This window comes from Aureobasidium melanogenum (genome assembly GCF_000721775.1).
Source record: "Aureobasidium melanogenum CBS 110374 unplaced genomic scaffold scaffold_22, whole genome shotgun sequence".
NCBI lineage: Eukaryota > Fungi > Ascomycota > Dothideomycetes > Dothideales > Saccotheciaceae > Aureobasidium > Aureobasidium melanogenum.
Window position 1 is genome coordinate 1 of NW_024470074.1, and position 22,896 is coordinate 22,896.

Here is a 22,896-nt window from a genome sequence, read left to right on the forward strand (position 1 = left end):
GGCGAGTAATTTGGCGTCGGTCCGGGGTTTATACAGTACGATTTGATCGAGTTATTCCAAAAATCAGATTTCGCGCGATTGTGATGTTTTTTTTTTCCCTGTCCCCAGCCATCTATACCAACCCAGCCACTCCTCCCACGAAACCATCAACCAAGAAGCAACACGGACAGCCACTGATTTGGAATACTCACAGCAATACGGAAGCACAGTCGCACGGATGATTCCAGCCAGCATTTCGGTTTTGCGACATTGCGATTGTGACAGAGCTCAGCTGGAAGATAATACCAAGACCGTGGCACTGGCAGCGGCCGGCCCACACCTTACAGCTGTCGCAATTTTATCTCGATCTCGGGTGCCCCGCTGGCCGATCAGCTGAATTGAAAACAACACCATGCATTGGCGAAGGATCTTTTTTTTCGATAGATGCGCATTTTCACGGTGCGTCCGAAGGATGGAAGAATTTGGCAGCTGAGGGCAGGTAGGTGGGTGAGGCCATACATTATCGATACCAAGGCATCACGCGATCGATCCTTGCTCGGAGGAATGAGCCCTGGACACGTCAAAGTGCGCAGTCACAGATTCCAATAGTCTGCGCAGCGAGAGAGTAGCCGAAGCTGTTCTGGGCTTCTTGATTCCTGGCAGAACGAGAGTGGTGGGTCGTTAAGCGCCCTTAAGCGCCATAACCCTTTGCGGCGCAAACAAGGTTAAGTTACCTTGGTGCATTTTTCACACAGGGGCTTTCTCGCAGGGCAAAGCCACGATAGATAAGAGATCATGCCCTAGAAACTTCGAAAGTCGTGTGCGCGGCCTGGAACTGCAAGAGCGGAAAAAGTATGAGTAAAATTTCGGTGTGATGATATACAGCTGAAATGAAGACTTGAGGTGAGAATAAGCAGTCGAGAATAGGTACGCGCCGGATTTGCAAGCCACTGGTACACATTCATCATTCCTGCAGGAACACCCGCAACCAAAACTGTAGGATCATTCCAAGGATGTCAAAACCAGCACACAGAAGCTGCAAGCTGCTGACCCAAGCATACCATTATCGCAAAAGATCACGCCAAGACGTACGTGCCCTGCAGACTTGCCAGCCCTCGCACGAACACGCCTCATAGGGAAAGACATCTGGGGGGCCCTGAAGGAACTCGGGGGTTCTTCTTGTCGCTTCCATGATTAACAACAGACTTTGGCTCGTGGCGCAGGGCTGGAAGCGGAATATGCTTCTCGCAAAAGGCTGCACGTGGAAAGTTGGGAAGGTTTGCGCCTCCGCATGTTCTATTAACATTAGCCGCTGGGACAACAACAGAGAAGTGGATAGGGGGTTATGGAACGAGCATAGATCGTGGTTACAAGGCTCGATGTACATCTAGGCCATTATAGGAGCTGTGCAAACACGAGGAAGATGGAAAAAGATGGTTGCGATGTGTGGGAGAAGGTGTTTAGGGGCCTGGTTGTCGGCGTTTCTTCAACTTCATCCGATGCATGATGGCTTGAAGACTCGCTGCGCCAGCCGCGAGGCGCTTACTGCTTAATGTCAGCCGCCAACAAACATGCGAACTATTGAGACATGCATGTCTTCGAGGTACAGGTACAAACAAATCAATGAACCTCGAGCTGAATATAGAGCATTTTCATGCACGATGATGGTTCGATGTTTGGACATTCGATGGACGGGCTGAAATTCGGTGGAAAGTGCAACCGTCAACGACATGTCTGTGCTTCATCAGCCACCAAAAAAATTCTCCGTTTCAACAACCAGCAGAGATCTACCCACACAACAGCAAAAATGATCACGCCAGGGGTCGAACCTGGAATCTCTTGATTCGTAGTCAAGCGCCTTGCCATTGGGCCACGCAACCATTGCTGGAGAACAAGTCGATCAAGATGCGATAACACTCTCATCACGCGGACCGCTGCCATTGCTGAGGTGTGCCTGCACTCGCAGCCTTCAGTCGATATCCTGTATTGGGCTTCTATATAGATGTGCATCTTGCAAGGTCTCTTGCCGCGACAAGTTCTGTCCGCTTCTCGAAGAACAATGTACGGGCGAACTTGACAAACCAGCACCTAAGATTGTCGAGTTCAAGGTTAGCTTTACCATCAAAGATCTCGTGCTCACCAGCCAATTTTTGAAGATGTTCCTCGACCAATTCCTCAATCTCTTTCATGCCGTCCTCGAGAGCCATTTTCACTTCCAGAGAAGCATCTTCTACCTTTTCCTGTATGGCTGCTTCTGCTTCCTGGCAGTCAACGTAGAAGTTATTGTGATATTCGTCCATGAGTTTTTCGATGGCATCTTTTGTGTGGAGAGGTAGCCCGGACTCCACGAGATACTTCATTCGGGCTTCCACCTCGGTCGTGAACAGGTCTCTAACCAGAGATACGAGTCCAGGGCTAGACAAGCGACGACTACGAGGCTCCTGTCGCTTATGGAGTAGGGCAGCGTCAGGGGCCAGGCTCAGTATGGCTCCATGGCCGGACTGTATGATCGCTTCGCGAAGCACATGCTCAGGGACAGTCGCAAGCATATTTGCGAGGAGAGTAACCTGGCTATTTTCCTTGGGGGAGGTAGGCTCCTTGCGGTAAGGGGGAAGGGTGAAAACAGTCGGTCGTATATCATTTGACTGACCAGACCTTGTGGTGGGCGTTGTGTTGACCTCAGTAGGGGAGTAAGGAGGAGGAGTGGTGTATACATAAGGGGTAGGGCGCTTGAGGGGTACATCGAGGGAGGATACCGAGGCTGATGATATTCAAATTAGCATCCCAGCATTCTTTCTGAGTATCACAATCTAAGCCATCACAATGCACGAGGCTTGTATAAACATCGTGTGTGTCCAAGGAGGGGCCAATCATAGCAGATGTCCAGCATACTCCCGAAGTGCCAGCCAGGGGCTACCACACCTTCTTGCCTTGCGACAGCACTCACAGATCGACACAGCGTGGGGAGGAATGCGAAGTTTCTTACCTTGTCTTGATCTCTTGCCTAGCTTTGATGATGTCTCCTTGTGGCTGGACCCTGAGGCTTTTGGGCTGAAGACCTGCCATGTGCCTTCTTGCAAGCCTCTGCCACGATCGGCTCTTTGAAGATTCAGTGGCGGTGCCTCTAGATTACCCTCGTCGAGACCAATCACCAACTGTTCCAATCTCGGCCTCTCTTGTTGATCAAACTGAGCTTTGGCAAAGTGTACATAGATAGTCGTTGCTTGACAGACATCGATGAATGACTGAAAGTCGGCATCAGATGGATCAGTCGAGCGTACGCTTGTAAGGTCTTTGGGATAGTGCACAGCGCCAGGCGACTTTAAAACAAGGGCAACACTCAAGACATCAGATGGGCTTGCGAGCGAGGTAGGTATACATTTCAACAGCAACGGCGACAGTGATGTCTCCTCAGCTATGGAACAAGATTCGACAATCGAGGGTTGTATGTGAAGCACAACATGTCGAGGAGGATTATTGTTTATTCCAACCAGGCTGGCAGCATGCTGCAGTTGAAGTGATATCGAGGCCTGACCATTATGGTGCACAAAGCGAACCTGACAGCGACAACCACTATCTGGGTCGGAGCTCTGCACAAATGCTACTCTGCGGCATCTCCAAGCATCACCAGTTATAGCCGCCATGTCAGTGCAAAGATGCAAATAATGATTAAAGGTTGAGAACCCCTGAGCGTGAAAGTATCAGGAAACCCTCCCACCCGGGCTTTTGTTGACGGTGAGCAGCCCTGACTCTTGAAACGAGAAGATAATGATTTGAGCGAGGAAGCTCGACAGCATCAGCGTGAATATCAACAACAGCCTGCGCCTACGTGCAGCGGTGATGCGACAAAACGTATCCTCTCCGAAGAGAATATTGATAGGTCCGGTCACAAGACGGCTGAAGGTATTGACAGACTATTACCAATGGACAGGCCTAACTGCAATGGGAGTATGTGGAGGAACAAGATTGTACTGGAGTGGAAGGTGCTATGAAGTGGCAGCAGCGACGCGCCCGCAAGGCACCAACATGACGCGGATCAAAACTGGCCAAAATTGTGCGTTTGATATCTGGCCATATATCTTGGTGCCAAGATCTGTCTCTGGAGGAAGGTGCGACAACAACTGATACATCAAGCTGAATTGCGACAAGACCTTTCACCTGATTTGGGACAATGGTATTTCTTTGGGCATCAGGTCATCAACGCCGTGCACACCGTCTATACCAGTCGGAGGCCACGACCGACTCGTTGTGTGGCTGCATAGGCGACGCCGAGGGATTTCGGCGCAATCAAAGCTTCAACAGCTTACCGATTTAGAGTCGCACCATAACGAAGAATTTTCCATCACCGGAAGACCTCTTCTCGTTTTTGGTATCTCACCGATCGTTGTAGGAACCTGAACCAGTGCTCGGTCCTCTGCTTTTCAGCTGCTGTCTGAACGTCTCATGTCGTCGGACCCCGAGCGAACCAATAACTTGTCTTGGCGAGGTTCGCACCAGTCCAGAAGCCGTCAAACTGAGACAGCTACCGTGCATCTCCAGCTTTTCACCGCGTTTTCTATGCTCGCATACCATAGCAACCTGAACCGAGACCGTGTCAAGAACCACTTCTGCTTGTATCGCTTGCATGCCATGCACTTCTCTTCTCGGTCTTGCCGTGCGGTACGCCATTCTTGAATCCCCGTGCTTCGAGTCCTTATCGAGTAACAAAGCAAAGCACGGCAGTCCGTGCTGAGTCTGAATCCAAGCCTCTATGCGGTTCGAATTGCTCCTATTCGTCCCGCGAGACGTCTTTCGCCTTGCCCATTAACTCAATTAGCTTAGGGGTTGCTGTTTGTAGCGCATTTTGAAAGACCGTTGTGGCATCTTTGGGGAAATCACCCCCACGAACGAGCGGTTCATCTCGATGGCACCGTCTCTCTGTGACAAAAACGCTCCGGCACTTTGTTCGCACCAAGTGGATATCCCGTTGGACTCTCCCGGACTTCTTCCATACCCCTGGGCCATAGCTGACTGCTATGCAGCGCGCTGCGAGCGCCTGCGAGCGCCACAGACCTCGCTAGCTATGGCTTTGAAGTCTGGGATCTTGTTCACCTGGAATAGTCTCGGGCATCTCCAGCATCGTGGCTTTTTACGATTCAAGCGCCCTTTTCTAGCTCGGTGCCTCCGAAGCTAAGCGCAGACATGGAACTCTGGGACCTGGCTGGTCCAGAGGGTTCATGAGCCACATGTATGCCATGGATGAATATATATATTGGGTAGGTGCCTGTTGCATCTCGAACATCAACTCACTCAACTTCCTCATCAACAATCAAGAGCAACCTCCTCTCGACTCTTCTATCTTTCCACAATGCGTTCTTACATCGCCGCTGTTGCCTTGGCAGCTCTTGCTCAGGCCCAGGACCTTGACATGGATGCCATCGCCCAGTTGACTCCGGTCCCTGATGTTACCATCCCTGTTGTCTACGCTACTGCCCCTACCACCACTGCCACTGCCACAACTCTCTCTTACACCAGCGAAGATTCAGCTGCTGCTGTGAGCTCGGCTCTGGCTGCCGACCCTTCGGACTCGTTCCCTCTCGACTCTGCTCTTGCCAAGCGTGCCACTTCTACCTCCTGCCAGGTCCAACCTACCGGCGTTTCTCTTGGACCCCAGTCTACTGACGACTCTCCCTCTGCTTTCTTGGCATACCCTTCTTTCTCGGCCACCGCCGTCGCAGCAGCATCTTCTTCTGCTGTTCCTAGCGGCTACGTCAGCACCTTCAGCAATCTGCAGGCTAGCAACAACGCTTATGGCTACATGGGCTACACTTTGCTCACCGATTACGACACTCAGAAGTGCGCAGACAAGTGCACCAAGATCAACGGATGCCAGGCATTCAACATATACTACGAACGTGACCCTAGTGTCAACCCTGACTCCGACAGCTGCAACAACCCTCCAAGCACAACCAACATCAAGTGTGTCTTCTGGTCAGGACCTGTCACCCCTGACAATGCCAACAACGCTGGTCAATGGCGCAACAAGTTCCAGGTTGTGATTGCTGGATCCAACGGATATGTCAACCAGTCCATCGCCACCCCTGTCGGCTACAAAGCTGGTGTCTACCTTGGCAATGCTGCTATCAACGCTCCTCTTGACTGCACTGGTGATGATTCCTTCCTTGGCTCGAGATTCCTCGGCAATGGCGTCTTTGATGCCAACCTCTGCGCAGTTGCTTGCAACGAGCAGGCCAGCTATGCTATCCAGCACCCTCCCGCCGACGGCTCGTTCAACAAGGTCTGCACCTTCTTCAACACCTACATTCTGTACAAGAACGGCCAGCCTCTCCAGCAATCCTGCGCTCTGTACGACCAGACCTGGTCCCAGTCATACGCCAAGAACACCGGTTACTACTACGGCTCTGACCACTACACCATTGGTTTCTCGTACACCTTCTCCAACGCAACCAACGGTGGCCAGCCCAGATACCCTTGCAATGTCGCTTCTGCCAAGTCTGCCATTGTTTCTGCTTCTCTCCAGCCTTACTGCTCTTCGCTCCTGGGCTTCAACGCTGCTAGCGCTACTCAGACCGTCACTGTCACCCCTACCGTCAAGGCAACTACCTTCACCACCGTTGGTGCTGCTGTCAAGCGTGACGCTACCTCCACCCCTTCTGCTCTCCAGAAGTACCCTGCTTCGGTCATCACTTCTGCTTGCGGTCTGGCTGCTACTTCGGTCTCGGTCATCACCACCACTGCTACCGCTGCTGCCACTACTGTTTACATCGCCACCTCGACTGTTTCTCAGTAAACAGTAGTCTTGATAGATGCGGAGGATTAATGTCTGGAAGCTGCGAGTCATGAAGGGTTGGTGTTTTCATTGGGTCAAAGGAGTTTTCTGAGTTTAAAAAAGATATCATGGGGAAGGGGGAGTTTCTTTTCTTAGTAGAATTGTACATAGAACATGCTCTACGACGTTATTCATTTTCCATTTTCAAGACTTGTGTTCTTCTGCAGTGCATGCATGTCTCAACCTGAAGTCGTCTAGTGTCTTCATGACTTCTGTGTGCTCTTGACTCTTGTGACCCTCGTCTTGCTGTGCAAATAACGAAGCGACCACGCAACAGAAGTAGTACAAGAACAGCCAAAGTACAGACCCGAGTCAAGCAAAGAAGCATTCTCGTGTCTGCTCAACCAAGGAAGGTGTGTAAATGACACGCAAACTTAGATAAGGTCTCTCGATGCCGGGTTTTGCTTTTTCTGACTCTACTATAGATCTTGATGGGTCGGTAGCCAGTGCTTTTTATATGGCAGACTATACTCTCAGGACGGACCAAGGTTCTCACAATTACCCACTGCTGTACTTACGAGCCTACATCTCTTGACTCTCCCTCCCTTCTTCACATCTCTCATCTCCCTCCTCATGAATAGCAAGAAGAGCAAAAAGAAATGACCGCAGCAAGTGAGATTCGAACCCACATCTCCCCTCAATCCAGCGGCATCTCCAGGTCACGCGTTCTCGTTTTCGAGCCACGCGGACCTGGCAGATAATTGGAGGGGCGCTCTAGCCATTGAGCTATCGCTGCTTCTTGTTACGGAGAGTCCAGTCTTGGTTGGTCATAAGGCGCTTGACCGAATAACAAGTAAGAGGCCCGGGCTCGATTCTTTGAGGAGAGAGGGAATTGATTTTGTGAGAGAGGATTGCGGACGCTGATAGTAGTGAAAGTTGATGCGAGTTTAAGTAAGTAGAAAAAAGACCTTTGCGAACGCCTTACTTTTCGATCTGTAGATATTTCTCAGCCCGCAAATTGACAACACATCGCCATAAACGTGGTACCGCCCAAGTAACGAGCCCTCGACGCCATAAACAAACACAAATCTCTACACGCAAGTCCAAAACTAATGGTGGTCAGAGAGATCTCATCCGGCAGTGGGAAACTGAAACACAGTAACATAATACTTGTGCACCTAGACAAGCAAACGATAAAGGCAAAGTGACAGATACCCGTAGAATCAACAATGATCATTTTGAAGCTTCTGACTTTTGCATAAATACAGCCTATACCGTTCTTCCCTTTTATGTTTTACTTGTATCGCTTTGTCCTCTTCTGTTCTACTTTTACCGTTCCTTTTGATTTGACTTTCACTCAATCGCTCCTTCCACTTCTGTTCTAAACTTGATCGTTCCTTTCTAGTTCTGTCAGTACTTTATCTGTTCCTTCCGTTCCTTGTATCTTGCATAGAGAAGGAAGATGCGACTACGAAGAGGGAAGGAGCGACTGACGATGAAAAAAAAGAGGAAGTAGCGACTACGAAAAAGGAGAGCGATGCAGCAACTCCAATAGCCAAGCCTTCCTTGAATCTCCAACTTTCACGCGTCTCAGAATGTCGAGTCGAATGACTGAAGTATGTAGACAGAAAGAATTACAGCTACCGAATGAATGAGTTAAGAGAGTGTAATGGAAGATGTTCTTGTTCAGATTGTACAAATTTCAGCTGAGGATTTTACATTAATACACACCACCCCAAAGCCAGCACGACGCATCCCATCATCCACTCGGCCACCTCGAATTTCGCTACCCCACCTGTGTACGCACTTCCAATGGAGCTAGCAGCAGGAACAGCAGACCCCTTAGCATTATACGTAACCGTCGGTGCCACATTAGGGAAACTGGCAGTTGCGTTTGAGCTCGAGTTGCTTATAGAAGGAATTTCAGTATAAGTCATTTTACTCCCCTTAATCTGCTGCAAAATCTTCGCAGCATGCACAGCAACCGCATAGGTCAATCCCATAGGATGCGCCGAAGGTTGGTAAGGGAAAATACTTCCGTCCACAACACGAACATTAGAAGTTCCATAGACCAGCATCTGAGAATCTACTGCGCCACCTGCAGAGCGGGCAAGCATAGGCAGACCTCCGGTAAGATGTTGAGAAGTTCCCGAACGCTCATAGACGATTTGCTGATACTCTGCTGGAGAAAGATTATGATCAGGGTCCGTCTTCGTCAAGACACTCGAAAAAGGTTCGTGAGAAGCAAGTTCAGTGACGTAGAATTGGGATGCACGGGAGAGGAACCACATGTCCCAGTCCACGGTCTCGTTGCCGATGGTTGCGGTGACGGAATTGTAGTTTGGATTTATTACTGGAGCGGCCATTGGGTCTGAGGAGTTGATGTGTACGGTGCCTTGACTGAGGGGCACTAGAGTGTAAGGCATAGATTGTGTGCTGCTGTATTGCCAGGCCATCTCGATCAAAGGCTGGCGGGAATACCAGAGATGCTTGAAGACTGTGAATTGTGCATCTTCTAAGCCAGGAATTGAGGCAGTAGAGTTAAGCCATACAGATGCAGCATTGTAGTCGGAAGGAGACAATACATCCTGGGCTGGGCGCAGATCGATGTAGTTCTGAGCGTACTCGCCACCAGTGAAGTTGACGCTGAAGTTGTATTGAAGTGGTTGGTATTGCATCATCAGTGGATCTCTGAGCCCTGTGCCCACACTGCTGAGATTGACGACGGGCGTGATGTTGAGCGGCATCAGAATATCAGGGTTACCAATACCAGAACGTTCTAAAATTGGTGGTGAGCCTGCGATTCCAGATGACAGGATTACTTCGTCGGCGCGGATCATGAGGCTGTTGTTCGAAGTGCGACCAGAAGTATCCACATAGTTGAGTCCGCGAGCAGTAACATTTCCAGATGCTGTCGAGGCCCAGCTGATGTTCGTGACTTGAGCGTTGGTGTAGAGATGCAGGTTTTTCCTATCCTGAACAGCAGTGTATGCAGATCCAGAATAGCTTCTCGTGTAGTTGCTTGGACAAATAGCCAGAGGCAAGAACCCAGCGCCAGTAACATTGCCACCGTTGCGGTCGCCAGGAACCGCATAGCCAGCAGCAAGCAAGGCAGGGGTCACGTAGTCAGACAGCAAAGTCAAGACACTACGTTGCAGAGTCGAGCAAATGTATCCAGAAGAACCATGGTTCGCGGGGTTCGGGTGCTCAGCAGAGGATGCATTGGCAGGAGGAGCAAAGAATATTTCACTTTCTCTGAAGGCAGTCGAAAGAGTCTCCCAGTTCCAGCCAGTCAGATTGAGCAACGATTCCCAGATATCGAGTTGGACGCGAGAGTCCTCGTTGTGGATCATCCAGTTCATAGCACTTGTTCCACCTACACATGAATCAGGAGACGTTCTCTCATCGGACCATCGTATGGCTTACCAATCGTCTTGCCTCTGTTGACAGCTTGACTCCTATTCTCATACAGACCAGGTTGAACAGTACTATAGTAATCCCAATCATATTCCGTATCGATGATGTCGCCTCTCAATTCCGGGATAGTGATATTTGGGTTGGTGCGACCATCTGCGCCAGCTTCAAGAACGGCGACATTGATGGTTGGGTCTTCGGTAAGGACGATAGCCAAGAGAAGTCCAGCTGTGCCAGCGCCTGCGATGGCATAGTCATAGACTTGTGTGGTGTTCTGAGCTACTGCTGATGCAGCGGCTGTCAGCAACAAAGACGCTGTGAGACGCATTTTGTCAGTCTTGAGTTGTTTTCTCAGTTAAGCGCAGGAGAGCAGAGCTTCAGGTTCGAATCACTCTTCTTTGTATTTCATATGTCCGACCCCTCAGCAAGTGGAACACAAAAGTCGTGAACGTCATCCAGCATACTTGACGAGCCGCGCCGACATGTTCTGCCATGTTGATGTGTTATTGGCGTTAGACATGGTTGTGCCCCTCGGCATGTCTTACCAGCTGAAAACATGATGTGAAAATGATGGAGTTGTGCATCGGCAATGCAGATCTCCCTTTGCTTTTGCCGTCGTGGGGTACGGCTTGATCTCCGACTTCATGTCGCTCAGCTGCTTGGAAAAAGATCCATCGCACAAGATCAAACTTTATGGTTATATTTCTTGCAGATGCTGTGAATAGTAGAACAACAGGTGGTGCTGATCTGTTAATTTGAACAAAGGTCAGTAGGAAGGGAACATCAAAGTCATTCAGAAATCTTCAAGCCGTCAGGTGAAAGAGGAGAACATCTTGATTCAATTCAGTTCTACTTTCCCTCTTCCTCTTCTCCATCCCGACCTCTGATAATCTCCTGTAGAAAGAACGCCAATATAGTATAAAATTCAAATCCCGGTTGAATGGGGGTATCTCTCGCTTTTGTCATGCTTCGTTAACATAGATAGGAACGCCGTTGAAATGCTGGTTTCGTTGAATGTCTGGTGGGGTGTTGAATATCTTCTTGTTGAAGAAGATCGTAATGAGAAGTTTGGTTGTGCAACTCTCAAAGTGCAGTAAAAGAAAAACAGAATCAAGGAAATCGTCGTTTATGGTGTTGGTCCTGTTTTGGTCAAGGGTGAATAAGTATGGTGGTCGCTTAGACGCTGGTGGAAGGGCCTGCTCCGGTGTTGTGGGCAGGTGCATCCTTGGGCTCGGTAGCGGGCTTTTCGTCTGCGCCATTAATTTCCGTTTCGAGTTTCTTGTGCACGCTGTCAGGAATTTTAGTGTCGGTGACGTCGCCGTTGCCAACCTTTGGCTCTTCCTTCTTCTCTTCATCGTGCTTGTCGCCGTTAGCGGTGCCATTGACCTGCTGAGGAACTTCGGGGACTGGCATGTCCTTGTCCATCTCGGGAACTTCGAGGTTCTCAAAGAGAGGGAAGATGCCACGTTGCTCGCGGAAATCGTTATTAACGATGTTGACGAGGTACCAGTTCTGCATCAAATCGTTGATGACGTAGCGAGAAGGAGATGTTGCGTCGTAACAACGAGACCAGTCAAGACCGAGGCGGTAGAACTCATCTCTCCAAGCGAGGAAAGACACAGTCTCCACGATGGTAGGCTGCACAATCTCCTTGCCAGGGAAGACACCCCAGGTGACAGCGTTGGGGCCCTCATCAGGGGAATTGGTCTTCAGGTCACCGTGTTGGTTAACAGCGAAGTAGGTGATGTTAGGGTTACGCTCCATGCGAGTGATAAGCTCAGAGATCAGTTCAGGAGAAACCAGAACTTCGAGGTAGGCCTTCTGGTAGACGTAGCCATTGCGAGGACCCCATCCATAGACGGGATGACTAGACTTAGCACCATCGACAGGAGGTTGCGAGTTGATGGTCAGAAGACCACGCTGGTTGAGGTCGATCAAATCCTTGCGAAGAGCATCGGCCTCGTCGGTGATGGGACTTTCACTCCAAGGCAGAGACTCGACTTTGCCTTGCATGTAGCCGGCGAAAAGATTGGCCACATCGCGGAAGTTCTTAGGCTCTCCCCAAAGCTTGCGGTTCTGCTCGTTGGTACCCTTCAAGCCAATACCATACGTGTCGAGCTCTCCGTAAGCGGGAGATCTACTGTCACCCCATCTGCCGTTAGGGAACTCATCCCAATCTTGAGTGCGAGCAATGTAGGAACGGTTGCGATTACGCCAGAAAATGGGACGAACGTTTTCGTCGCGGCGGTTGAGACCAAGAGACTGCCTCCAGGGAAGGGGCTTTTCGAGAGGAGTTTCTTGCGAGGGAGTGATGCTGAGCTCTTCCAGGATCATGCGCGTGGATTGAGCCAAGTTCATGGTGTAGAAGTGCAAGTGCATGATGCCGTTGTCGAGAAGCTTGCGACACAATTCGACAACCAGACCAGTACCGACATCTCTGACAGCAGCATCATCGTTCTTGACGGGCTCGAGAGCCTCGTGCCACGAAGGTGGAACGTGAATGTTGGACCAGTTTGCGCGTCGCAGGAAAGCAGCGTGGGTGGAGATGGGCATAATACCAGGGACAATAGGAACAGTGATACCAGCAGCTCTGACCTTCTTGACCCAGTCGAGGAAGATGTCGGCATCGTAGAACATCTGGGTGACGATGAAAGTACCACCAAGATCAACCTTCTCTTTCAGATGCTGGATCAGCTCTTCGGGATCGTCGTTGTCATCGCAGCCTTCTGGGTATCCAGCGACACCAATGTCAAAGTGATCGCCGTAGGTCTCCTTGATGTACTTGACGAGATCCTTTGCGTATCTGAAACCTCCGCTAGTAGCCTCCCACTTTTCCTTTTCACGAGGAGGGTCACCTCTGAGAGCGAGAATGTTTGTGCAGCCTGCGTCGTGGGCCTCCTTCAGGGCTTCATCAATCTTTGACCTGGGCATATCGGTACAAGTCAAGTGCATGCAGGTCTCGAGACCGTAGACGGTTTGGGCAACTTTGACCATCTCGCAGGTAAGCGAGGCGTGTCGGCCACCAGCGCCCCATGTGATATCAATGAATGAGGGACCGAAGTTGTGCATACGGTCCATACGATCGTAAAGGTTCTGAACACCCTGGGCCGTCTTGGGAGGGAAGAACTCGAACGAGTAGGTCGCCTTCTTCTCCTTGGCGGCAGCCTGGAGTTTCGCTGAAATATGCATGTTGGCGGTGGTAGATGCGAATATAGATGTAGTTGTAGGTAGGTTGTTGTTGGATTAATCGACGGCGAATTTAACGCGACGGTTGACTTGTCTGTGGCGAGCAATTAGTCGTTTGGCCACGAAGAAAAGGACGAAGAAGATGAAGATTGGGACTCGGTCCATGGCAAAGATGTCCGTCTTGTTTGCACATGTTGTACAAGTGGTCGTGTTTGTTGCAATGGGCAGGGCATTGGGTACCTACACTGCTTAGGATTGTTCTCTCGTTGTCCACTATTTCTGTTTGTTCCGTCTTTGTTTCAACAGAAAGAAGCCAATGGAATGTATCAATCTAACCGAAATATCTCTTGCGCGCCCACCTGTCGGCCAGCACTCTAGACATAAAGTGAATGGAAGCGGAATGGGAAGAAGGAGAGGAAAGAAGATTTTCCCAAGTGCATGACGCTCTCGAATCTCGAACGACCTGCTGCGACCCTCGGACTGGCGAGGGCCCTTCGTTTCCTGTGAAGACGTGGTCTGTGCGTTGATGAGATGGGCCATTCGTGCTTTCCCCGCCGCCGCTTTCGCTGGGCCAAGCTCCTGCCCCAAAGCAGCGGCAACAACACCGAACAACTCCTGCCTCGACTGAATCCTTCCTAATTGAGTATCCCGGCTCTTCCTAATATAAATACTAAAGATACATAATCTCTCCTCTCACAGGTCTATCTCGCCCCTTCCTTCTGCAAAGCCAAACTCTCTCCCTGGACACCCTTACTCGCGGAACATCCACCCCATTCCGTTGAACCCCACAGTCATTGCGTACGAAATTCAAAATCATGTCATCGACATCCGCAGTCGGACCCCGCCGAAAGATCGTGGGCACGAGCCTGAAGATGTACTTTGACCTGACCAAAACCCTAACCTATGCCGCCGACCTCGCAACCATTGCTTCCCAAGCTGCTAAACACAACATTGATCTCTTCATCATCCCAGACTTTGTGTCTTTGTTGCCTGTCAAGGATGCGTTGAAAGGCACTGATGTCAAAGTGGGTGCTCAAGATGCTTTTTGGGAGGATGCGGGAGCGTATACTGGAGAGGTCTCTTGCAGGACGTTGAAGCAGGCTGGTGCGAGTATCGTTGAGTTGGGACATGCGGAGCGTAGACGTCTATTTGGAGAGACTGATGCTACGGCTGCGAAGAAAGCCGCTGCTGCGTGTAGGAATGGTCTGGTTCCTCTAGTGTGTATTGGCGAGAAGACACATGGCAAGATTGCTTCTCAGGCCGTGGGCATGGCTATCGAAGAATGCAGGCCGCAAGTCATGAGTCTTCTGCAAGCCATACCGGATGATGCGGAGCTCATTCTTGCTTACGAGCCTGTCTGGGCTATTGGTGCGAGTGAGCCAGCGGATCCTGATCATGTCGTCGCCGTGACCCAGCAGATCAGGAAGATGGCTGAAGGACGCAAAGGCCTGACAAGGATTCTGTATGGCGGAAGTGCTGGTCCGGGAACTTACGACAGACTCAGAGAAGGTGTCGACGGTTTATTCTTGGGGCGCTTCGCTCACGACATCAAAAACCTCGAGCAGGTCATCAAGGAGATGAGTGATTGATAGAAGAACATCAAATCGAGCTAAAAGTTGTCATAAATTTGGCTTTGAATTACAAGATCATCATAATGCCACCTCGCTATCCACTCTCTACCTAATCTTGTACAGGCAGGGCTTGAGCACCTTGGTCTCATCCTCGACACTGACCTCCTTGGTCTCTTCCTCGACAAACTTCTTGAACTTGGGCTTCCATGTTCCATTCTCGCCCTTCCTCTCTTCACCAGCCGCTTGCACATTCTTGCCTACCACAGGTGCAGCAGCCTTAATGAACTCCATCTTGACAAACATCTTGTTGCTCAGATCCACAGACTTCTCGTCCTTGAGCACAAAACCTCTTCGTCGCAGAACTTCGACGAAGCCAGAAACATCGGTCTCTTCGTTCTTCATGACCACCTCATCAACGTGCTCACGCAGAGCTGCCTCTTCCTCCTCAGCGGTAAGTTTGGCACGTGTAGCATCCGCAGCCTTTGCCTTTGCAGCAGCTTTGCGGCGGTTGCCCACACTGTGCTCAACAACTTTCTGACCACCCTTGCCCTTGTCACCTCCGACTCTTCCAAATCTCGACTTGATCTCAGAAATCCACAGTTCACCCTTCCAGTGCAAGATTCTGTATGCCTCCTCGATAAAATCGATCCAATTCGTTCCCATCAAAGCCAAACAGAAGATGGCGACATCCATACTGCCATCTGCACAGGGTAGGTTCGCAATATCGGCTTTGGTGACAAACTTGCTCGGTGATTGCAAATCGTATGACGAGATCTTCAGGTTGTAGCGAGTACCGCTGCCGTCTTCGTGGAAGGTCGCAGCTAATCTTGCATCACCACAGCCCAAATCTGCAATGTTGCAAGTACCATGTGTGCGAGGTAGAGGGTTTGTCTTTTCACCAGTCGCTGGCTCTTCCTCTTCCTTGGGTACTTTTCCTCTCTTCACGTCACGGAAAGCCTTGTTCTGATTGTAGACCTTGACCTTCGCGCGGTCACGAATAGAGCGAATGAAGATATCGACGGGATTCTCAGGCCATGTAGTAACCTGCTGGCGGAAACCAGAGTGGTAGTCGTCGAACATTTCAGGGTTCTCTGCGAAGAGAGCGAGCGAAGTGGCCGAGGGAGCGGTATAGAGGGTCTCGTTCAAGTGGCGGAAACGGGCAGAGATGAGCTTCTGGCGCATAGCAATTTGCATCGGTGTGAGTTTGGCGTTGACGGGCAGGGAGGGAGGAGCAGCGGGTGTGTTGGCGACGGCCTTGGATGCATCTGCTGAGGCGGCTGCCTTTTCCTTTTCTTCTCTTTGCTTTTGGCGCTTCTTGTTCTTTGCCTTTTTGCTGTCTGATGTCTTTTCCTTCTCTTGTGTGGCAGCCTTCTCCTCTCCATCTGCTACAGGCTTCTCGGACTCTGCGCCAGCTGCAGCAGCCTCGTCGCCAGCCTCAGCCTTCTCCTTCTTCTCAATCTTGGGCTTCTTGGGCGCCTTCTTGCCCTCGATTGTTGTAGCCCAGAGGTCGCCTACGTTTGAGTCGTTCACATCTCTGGGGGTTCTGTCCTTGCCTCCTCTCTTTCTCTTCTTGGTTTGCGTCGAAGGTGCATTTGCGCCGTCCTCAGGTTTCTTGGCGGCGGGCTGAGCGGCTTGCTGTGTCTTGAGTGCGCTCGAGTCGACTGACCATCCTTTTACGGCGAACATGATTGCGATTTCTGATTTTGGGTGGGAGTGGTTACTCGCAAATCAAGGTCAGATAATTTTTGGGTTATCAGTACTGCCGGGCGGTCGAGAGCTCAACTTTAATCTCTAATCTTGGCGTTTACGAGCGCTTACCCTCGTGTTTCCACTACGAGTAGCTCGTTCCCACTCATACCAATTGCTTTGCGAAAGACTCGCTACGCTACTTCAACAAAGAACCAGACTCGAACTTGTCTCCAGCTGATCTTATGGCTGTTAGCACTAGTTGCTGTGAAAAATCAAGAGAAGCTGACCGCATGCTCCTTAGCGACCTTGTCTATTTCTTGCACTACCCCAAAATCATGTCTTGTACGCATGATTCAAGTGCAGCCATCCCAAATCCCTGACTTCTGCAGGATTTAGTTGAGCTCCACCAAGACGAGCTATTGGCTCGAGCACGACCTTGTAAGCAGCTAAATGGCTGCTATGCATATTAATTTGCATCCTTCGACCTATGAACATCACTCACCGGTGCCTAAGCGATGATCTCGCTATTTAATCTATATCAGCTCAAGGCTCTTGGGCATATCTTGAGCATATAAAAACCTGCTCTCCAGTCCCATTAGACCTCCAGCTTCTCTCCACTCTCGCATCATCATGTCTGTGTTTGATACAACAGCCGCAATGCCGTGGCCGATTATATACATCTTGTTGGGTGTTATCCTTACCAAAGCACTTTACGACTGGCCTCGCAAGAGAAACAATCTACCCTTACCACCCGGACCGAAAGTACTGCCACTCCTTGGCAATCTTACAGACTTGCCGACCGGCAGCGTACCAGAGTTTCAGCACTGGCTCAAGCATAAAGATACACATGGACCTATCAGCTCTGTCACCGTCCTGGGACAAACTCTGATCCTGATCCACGACGCAAAGATCGCTCACGAGATCCTTGTTGAACGTGCAAATATACACTCTGGCAGACCCAAGCTGAAGTTCGGGTTTGACTTGGTTGGATGGAATCGAGTCATGGCCGGAAAGCAATGCAACGCAACCTTTAAGCTGCATCGGAGATTGCTTCATCAACAGTTGGGCTCGAAGACGTCAGTGGAGAGGTACAATGAGGTTCAGGAAACTGCTGTTGGTCGCTTCTTGTGGCGTGTCAGACAAGACAACGGAGCCGCCTTGACCCAACACCTCAAAACCGAAGCTGGTGAATTGATCCTCAAAGTGGTCTACGATTACACTATCGAGCCTTTCAAAAAGGACCCGCTTGTCGATCTAGTTGACGAAGCCATGGAACAGTTCAGCCAGGCATCCGTGCCAGGCCGATGGATGGTGGATATCTTTCCCTTTCTGGCAAACTTACCTAGCTGGGTACCTGGAACTGGGTTCCAGAAGACAGCTGCAGCATGGAGACAGACTCTGGGAGACGTTGCTAATGTACCCTATGACTACGCCAAGCAGCAAGGCAAGAACAAGCAAACCAGCCACGCAGACTTCGTCACAAAATCCATTGGACAAGCACAGGACGGAAAGACACTTGACGCAACGGACGAGCAGGCTATCAAGTGGACAGCAGCATCCATCTATCTGGGAGGCGCTGATACCTCAGTCTCAACCATGAACGCCTTCTTCCTCGCCATGAGCATGTTCCCCGACGTCCAACGCAAAGCTCAAGAAGAGATTGATCGCGTCATTGGGAATTCTCGTTTACCCACCCATGCCGATCGAGAGAATCTTCCTTATGTCAACGCCATTGTCGAAGAAGCTCAACGCTGGCACCCAATTGCGCCCATGGGACTCCCTCACGTCACCGACAGAGAAGACATAATCAATGGCTACCGGATCCCCAAAGACTCCCTGTTGCTTCCTGCGATTTGGTGGTTTACTCGCGATCCTGCTGTATACCATGACCCTGAGGCTTTCAAACCTGAACGCTTTCTGCCGCCATACAACGAGCCTCCGGCCACTGCCTTCACCTTTGGCTTTGGACGTAGGATCTGTCCTGGTCGTGTGTTAGCTGATGCATCACTTTTCTTGGTTATTGCGCAGTCTCTTGCTGTGTTCAGCATCAACAAAACAGTTGACAAGGAAGGCAAGGTTGTGGAACCGGTACATGGTTTTATGAGCGGTACGGTTTCGTACCCGAAGGCTTTTGAAGTCGGTGTTGTGCCGAGAAGTCAGAAGCATGAGGAGTTGATTGATGAGGTTATTGAGCGGTATCCTTGGCAGGAGAGTGATGCTAAATATATCATTAAGGCTTGAGTGGATCAAATCGAAAATCATGTTGCACTCAAGCTAAATGCTGTCAAGCATGTGTTATCATCGTCAATTGATCTCGAACGTTTGGGGATGTCGATTTATCAGGCAGTGGAAGGAGCGATGCATGCATCTTCGTCCTGCCCCGCTTCCTTCGCAGGCAGCTAGCTGCCTAACTTACCTCTGTCAACATCAACATCAACATTCAATACCCTCTCCACACATCGCCGACATCATATCATTGCCAAACGTCCAAACTGAGCAAAAGGTCTCTTGTTCTTCTCTACTTCTGCTAGTATCGCGTGTGTCGACGGCTTATCATTGATCATCGCCTGCTTCGGCTGAGCAATGTGGCGCTTCTAGCCTTGCATACCGCTTTTCTGGGATCGGGGATCTCCTCTCATTCGGTGCATTCGTCACAAATAATGCACACATGCAGAAGGGCGGAAGTGCTCCGTCCAATGGATCCGAGAAATTGCATGAACCTGGTCGCTGCCTTTGACCGATCTCGAACACATATGCAGCAACCAAGGAAAGTGCCTGGCTGAAGCTCAGCCTCATATGCAAGAAGGCGCGCGTGACTTGTCAACAACATGAACGGTTACTTCTTAACGTGATTTGTCCCGGCACATCAGCTGCTTTTCCGCAGCTCAGCACCTCATTCCACTGTATATATCTCTACCCTGCGAGTGTTACACCACTATCATGGACAACCTTACAGTCCTGGAGAGTAGCGACCTCTACACGGTCGGCTGGATTGCTGCCCTTTACAAAGAGCTGGCAGCAGCCTAGGCCATGATGGACGAAGAACACGGCAAACCAGCAGACTTTGTGCAGCCTTCTTCCGATAAGAACAACTACTCCTGGGGCCGTATCGGTGATCACAATATTGTTGTAGCTTCGCTACCAGATGGCATGTATGGCACGACCAATGCTGCAGTGACAGCAAGCCAGATGCTGTCCTCATTCCGCAACATCAGGGTTGGCTTGATGGTTGGAATTGGAGCAGCGATCGCCAGACCAAGCCAAGCGCGCGACATTCGACTGGGTGATGTTGTAGTCAGCTTACCGCAAGGGCCGACAGGTGGTGTAGTTCAATACGACCTGGTGAAGAGCCGAGTAAGCGTTGAAAAGGGACATCCTACACACACATTGCAGCGCGTCGGCTTTCTCAACTCACCGCCTGAAGCTCTTCTCAAAGCTTTGACTTCTTTGCGGGCGCAAGTCGAGAGAAAAGGCTCCAAGATACCTCGCTTCGTCAAGGACATGCAAGCAAGGAACCCTGCAATGGCGAAGACCAAGCCCGGTCAACCAGGGTATGTCTACCAAGGACAAGAGAACGATAGACTCTTCGAGGCATCTTACATACACACACACAAGACAGGCTGCAACGACTGCGATCCTGCCAAGGTGATACTTCGTGAGAAACGCGATGATCCCGAAGAGCCGGAAGTGCATTACGGGGTGATTGCATCAGGAAACGAGCTTGTCAAAGATGCTGCCCAAAGAGATAGGATATTGGAAATGGTTGGCGAAGAGTGCATTTGCCTGGAAATGGAAGCGGCTGGCCTCATGAACTCGTTCCCGTGTCTGGTCATAAGAGGTATCTGTGACTATGCCGATTCTCACAAGAATGATGCGTGGCAGAAGTACGCTGCTGCTACCGCCGCCGCCTATGCTAAAGAGTTTCTGGCATGTGTGAACAGTGAGAGTTTAGCCAGGACTCCGAAAGCCTCGGAGGTCTTGAGACAAAGTTAGTCGCTTGTTTGTATACTTCCAAATACAACTGTCGATTCTGATGTTGACAACTCTCCAGTTTCCAAGGATACCGATGAGATAAGAACAAACCTCAAACTCGTCGGAGAAAAGATTGAAGAGATGAAGCTTGACGAACACCAAAAGAAAATTAGGGACTGGTTGTCAGCCCCGGACCATTCGACAAATTACACAAATGCACTGGAAAAGCGACACGAAGGGACTGGACTATGGTTCATTCGTAGCGAAGCTTTTAAGACATGGAAAAATCAACCCAACTCCTTCCTCTGGCTTCACGGCATCGCCGGGTGTGGGAAGACTATCCTCAGCTCCACCATTATAAATCATCTGCAAAGTGACGTCGAACCGGATCGACCGCTGCTCTATTTCTATTTTGACTTCAACGAGTCGAACAAGCAAAATCTCGAGAACATGCTACGCTCTCTGACGAGTCAATTGTACCAAGCACAGCCAGAAGCTCGAAGTCTTCTTGATGAACTCTGGCGGTCTCACGGAAATGGTAATCAACGACTGTCGAAACAATCACTGAGCTCAACCCTGCAAGAAATTCTAAGAAAAGTCACCAATACTAGCATCTTACTCGATGCTCTCGATGAGTCAACCACGAGGGGTGAGGTAATCACTTGGCTAAAAAGCGTTCTTGGACTCGGATCGGTTTGTCGAGTTCTTGTTACTGCCAGAAGGGAAGAAGACATCGAGGCAGGTTTTCGACATTGGATGCAACACGAAGATTGGATCGACATTCGGAAAGGTGATATTGATAGAGACATCAGAACATATGTTCATGATACAGTACGTTATAGCAGTGAGCTAGACAGATGGCAAAATAGACCAGATGTGCAAAATGAGATAGAATCCGATCTGGTGGAGAAAGCTGACGGCATGTAAGTCAAAGTTCCCGATTCGGAAACCAGCAGCTGATGCTAAGAGTGCTCAGGTTTCGTTGGGTGGCCTGCCAGATTGATGCCCTGAGGAACTGTTACGACTACCCCAGGCTTCAGCGGGCGCTTCAAAATCTTCCAAGGACGCTTGACGACACATATACTCGGATCCTGGAAAGCATACCCAAAGACCACATCGGACAGACCATGACAGTCCTCAACCTCTTAGTCTGGTCGGATTATACTTTCAGTACCATCGAGATAGTGGACGCTATCGCAGTCAATTTGGATGAGGACCCAGGATTTAATCCCAAGCACAGGATGCCAGTCCCTCGTGAGGTACTCAGACTATGCTCGAGTCTCGTTGTCGTCTCAAAGGATATACATTACCTGGGTGGCTACAAGGAAAATAAGTCGACGGATGTGGTCCGACTTGCACACTTCTCAGTCAAGGAATATCTGATTTCTGACCACGTCTCGAAAGCTTGTGGTTCGTTGCTCAGTGAGTCAGTTGCAAGAGCATATCTAGCTAGACTGTGCTTGACATATGTGATCGCGGTCGGAAGGCTGGCGTCTCTGGGCGGGCGTTGCGATGGAGTTCTATCAAGATCTTTATCAGGCTTCCCCTTCATCTATTACTCTAGCCAACATTGGATGGATCATGCGCAGGGAATTGAGGATAGGGACGAAAGCTTATGGAAATTGATCATGAGATTTCTTCTGGAAGAGCCTGACGCACTCTGGTTGGCAACAGAATACGCTCCAATCTATTGGGAAGAAGAATTTGGCATAACTCACAGCTGGACCAGGCCAATTCCTTACGCCAGCGCATGTGGCTTGACACAAGTGGTGGGACATCTCATTGACACAGGCGCGGGATTCGCAGATGCCGATGCAATCGCTAAACATGACTGTCTAGGAGATGCATTGGAACTAGCTTCGAGGAAAGCTCACGATACGATCGTACAACTGTTACTCGAGAGAGGAGCAAACGTAAATGCTAAAGATGGCGCTGCATTGAGAATTGCTATATCTTGTGGTTACGATACGACAGTAAAGCTATTACTCGACAGAGGTGCACATTTCAACGTTAGAGATGGCGTTGCACTGCAGAAGGCTGCAGGGTGCGGCAACGAAACAACTGTGCGGCTTCTTCTTGACAACGGCGCAGATATTGACGCTAGAAATGAGTATGGAGAGACTGCACTGTTTCGGGCTTCACGTTTGGGCTACGACACAACTGTCCAGCTATTACTAGACCGCGGTGCAGATATTGACGCTAGAAATGAGTATGGAGAGACTGCACTGTTTTGGGCTTCACATTCGGGCTACGACACAACTGTCCAGCTTCTACTGGACCGCGGTGCAGATATTGACGCTAGAAATGAAGATGGAG

General features: G+C 50.2%; 9 protein-coding genes across 9 annotated transcripts; 5 read left to right on the top strand and 4 right to left on the bottom strand.

Moving 5' to 3' along the window:
* Window positions 1-1,973: 1,973 nt before the first annotated feature.
* On the bottom strand, window positions 1,974-3,623 carry M437DRAFT_77665 (uncharacterized protein; the record flags this gene model as incomplete). The annotated part of the gene is made up of 3 exons (XM_041026851.1): window positions 1,974-2,740; window positions 2,872-2,892; window positions 2,966-3,623. 3 exons carry the CDS (start codon window positions 3,621-3,623, stop codon window positions 1,974-1,976), a joined length of 1,446 nt encoding a protein of 481 aa, XP_040876909.1.
* A 1,703-nt stretch (window positions 3,624-5,326) lies between these two features.
* On the top strand, window positions 5,327-6,769 carry M437DRAFT_68513 (uncharacterized protein; the record flags this gene model as incomplete). The annotated part of the gene is made up of 1 exon (XM_041025122.1): window positions 5,327-6,769. One exon carries the CDS (start codon window positions 5,327-5,329, stop codon window positions 6,767-6,769), a length of 1,443 nt encoding a protein of 480 aa, XP_040876910.1.
* Window positions 6,770-8,523: 1,754 nt separating this feature from the next.
* On the bottom strand, window positions 8,524-10,403 carry M437DRAFT_28073 (alcohol oxidase; the record flags this gene model as incomplete). The annotated part of the gene is made up of 2 exons (XM_041019129.1): window positions 8,524-10,124; window positions 10,175-10,403. Coding segments are annotated over 2 exons (1,830 nt in total), but the record flags the coding sequence as incomplete, so codon positions are not given.
* A 935-nt stretch (window positions 10,404-11,338) lies between these two features.
* Window positions 11,339-13,351, bottom strand: M437DRAFT_87079 (methylenetetrahydrofolate reductase 2; the record flags this gene model as incomplete). The annotated part of the gene is made up of 1 exon (XM_041028581.1): window positions 11,339-13,351. One exon carries the CDS (start codon window positions 13,349-13,351, stop codon window positions 11,339-11,341), a length of 2,013 nt encoding a protein of 670 aa, XP_040876912.1.
* An 812-nt stretch (window positions 13,352-14,163) lies between these two features.
* Window positions 14,164-14,937, top strand: M437DRAFT_55461 (Triosephosphate isomerase; the record flags this gene model as incomplete). The annotated part of the gene is made up of 1 exon (XM_041022879.1): window positions 14,164-14,937. The coding sequence occupies one exon, from the start codon at window positions 14,164-14,166 to the stop codon at window positions 14,935-14,937; it is 774 nt and encodes a 257-aa protein (XP_040876913.1).
* An 87-nt stretch (window positions 14,938-15,024) lies between these two features.
* Window positions 15,025-16,605, bottom strand: M437DRAFT_55729 (uncharacterized protein; the record flags this gene model as incomplete). The annotated part of the gene is made up of 2 exons (XM_041022923.1): window positions 15,025-15,858; window positions 15,895-16,605. The coding sequence occupies 2 exons, from the start codon at window positions 16,603-16,605 to the stop codon at window positions 15,025-15,027; spliced, it is 1,545 nt and encodes a 514-aa protein (XP_040876914.1).
* A 633-nt stretch (window positions 16,606-17,238) lies between these two features.
* On the top strand, window positions 17,239-18,849 carry M437DRAFT_77671 (putative cytochrome P450; the record flags this gene model as incomplete). Its single annotated transcript, XM_041026852.1, has 2 exons — window positions 17,239-17,296; window positions 17,399-18,849. 2 exons carry the CDS (start codon window positions 17,239-17,241, stop codon window positions 18,847-18,849), a joined length of 1,509 nt encoding a protein of 502 aa, XP_040876915.1.
* Window positions 18,850-19,641: 792 nt separating this feature from the next.
* Window positions 19,642-21,507, top strand: M437DRAFT_77672 (purine and uridine phosphorylase; the record flags this gene model as incomplete). Its single annotated transcript, XM_041026853.1, has 2 exons — window positions 19,642-20,596; window positions 20,660-21,507. The coding sequence occupies 2 exons, from the start codon at window positions 19,642-19,644 to the stop codon at window positions 21,505-21,507; spliced, it is 1,803 nt and encodes a 600-aa protein (XP_040876916.1).
* Window positions 21,508-21,614: 107 nt separating this feature from the next.
* M437DRAFT_11254 (ankyrin) lies at window positions 21,615-22,859 on the top strand (the record flags this gene model as incomplete). The annotated part of the gene is made up of 2 exons (XM_041018602.1): window positions 21,615-22,243; window positions 22,445-22,859. Coding segments are annotated over 2 exons (1,044 nt in total), but the record flags the coding sequence as incomplete, so codon positions are not given.
* Between the last annotated feature and the right edge of the window lie 37 nt (window positions 22,860-22,896).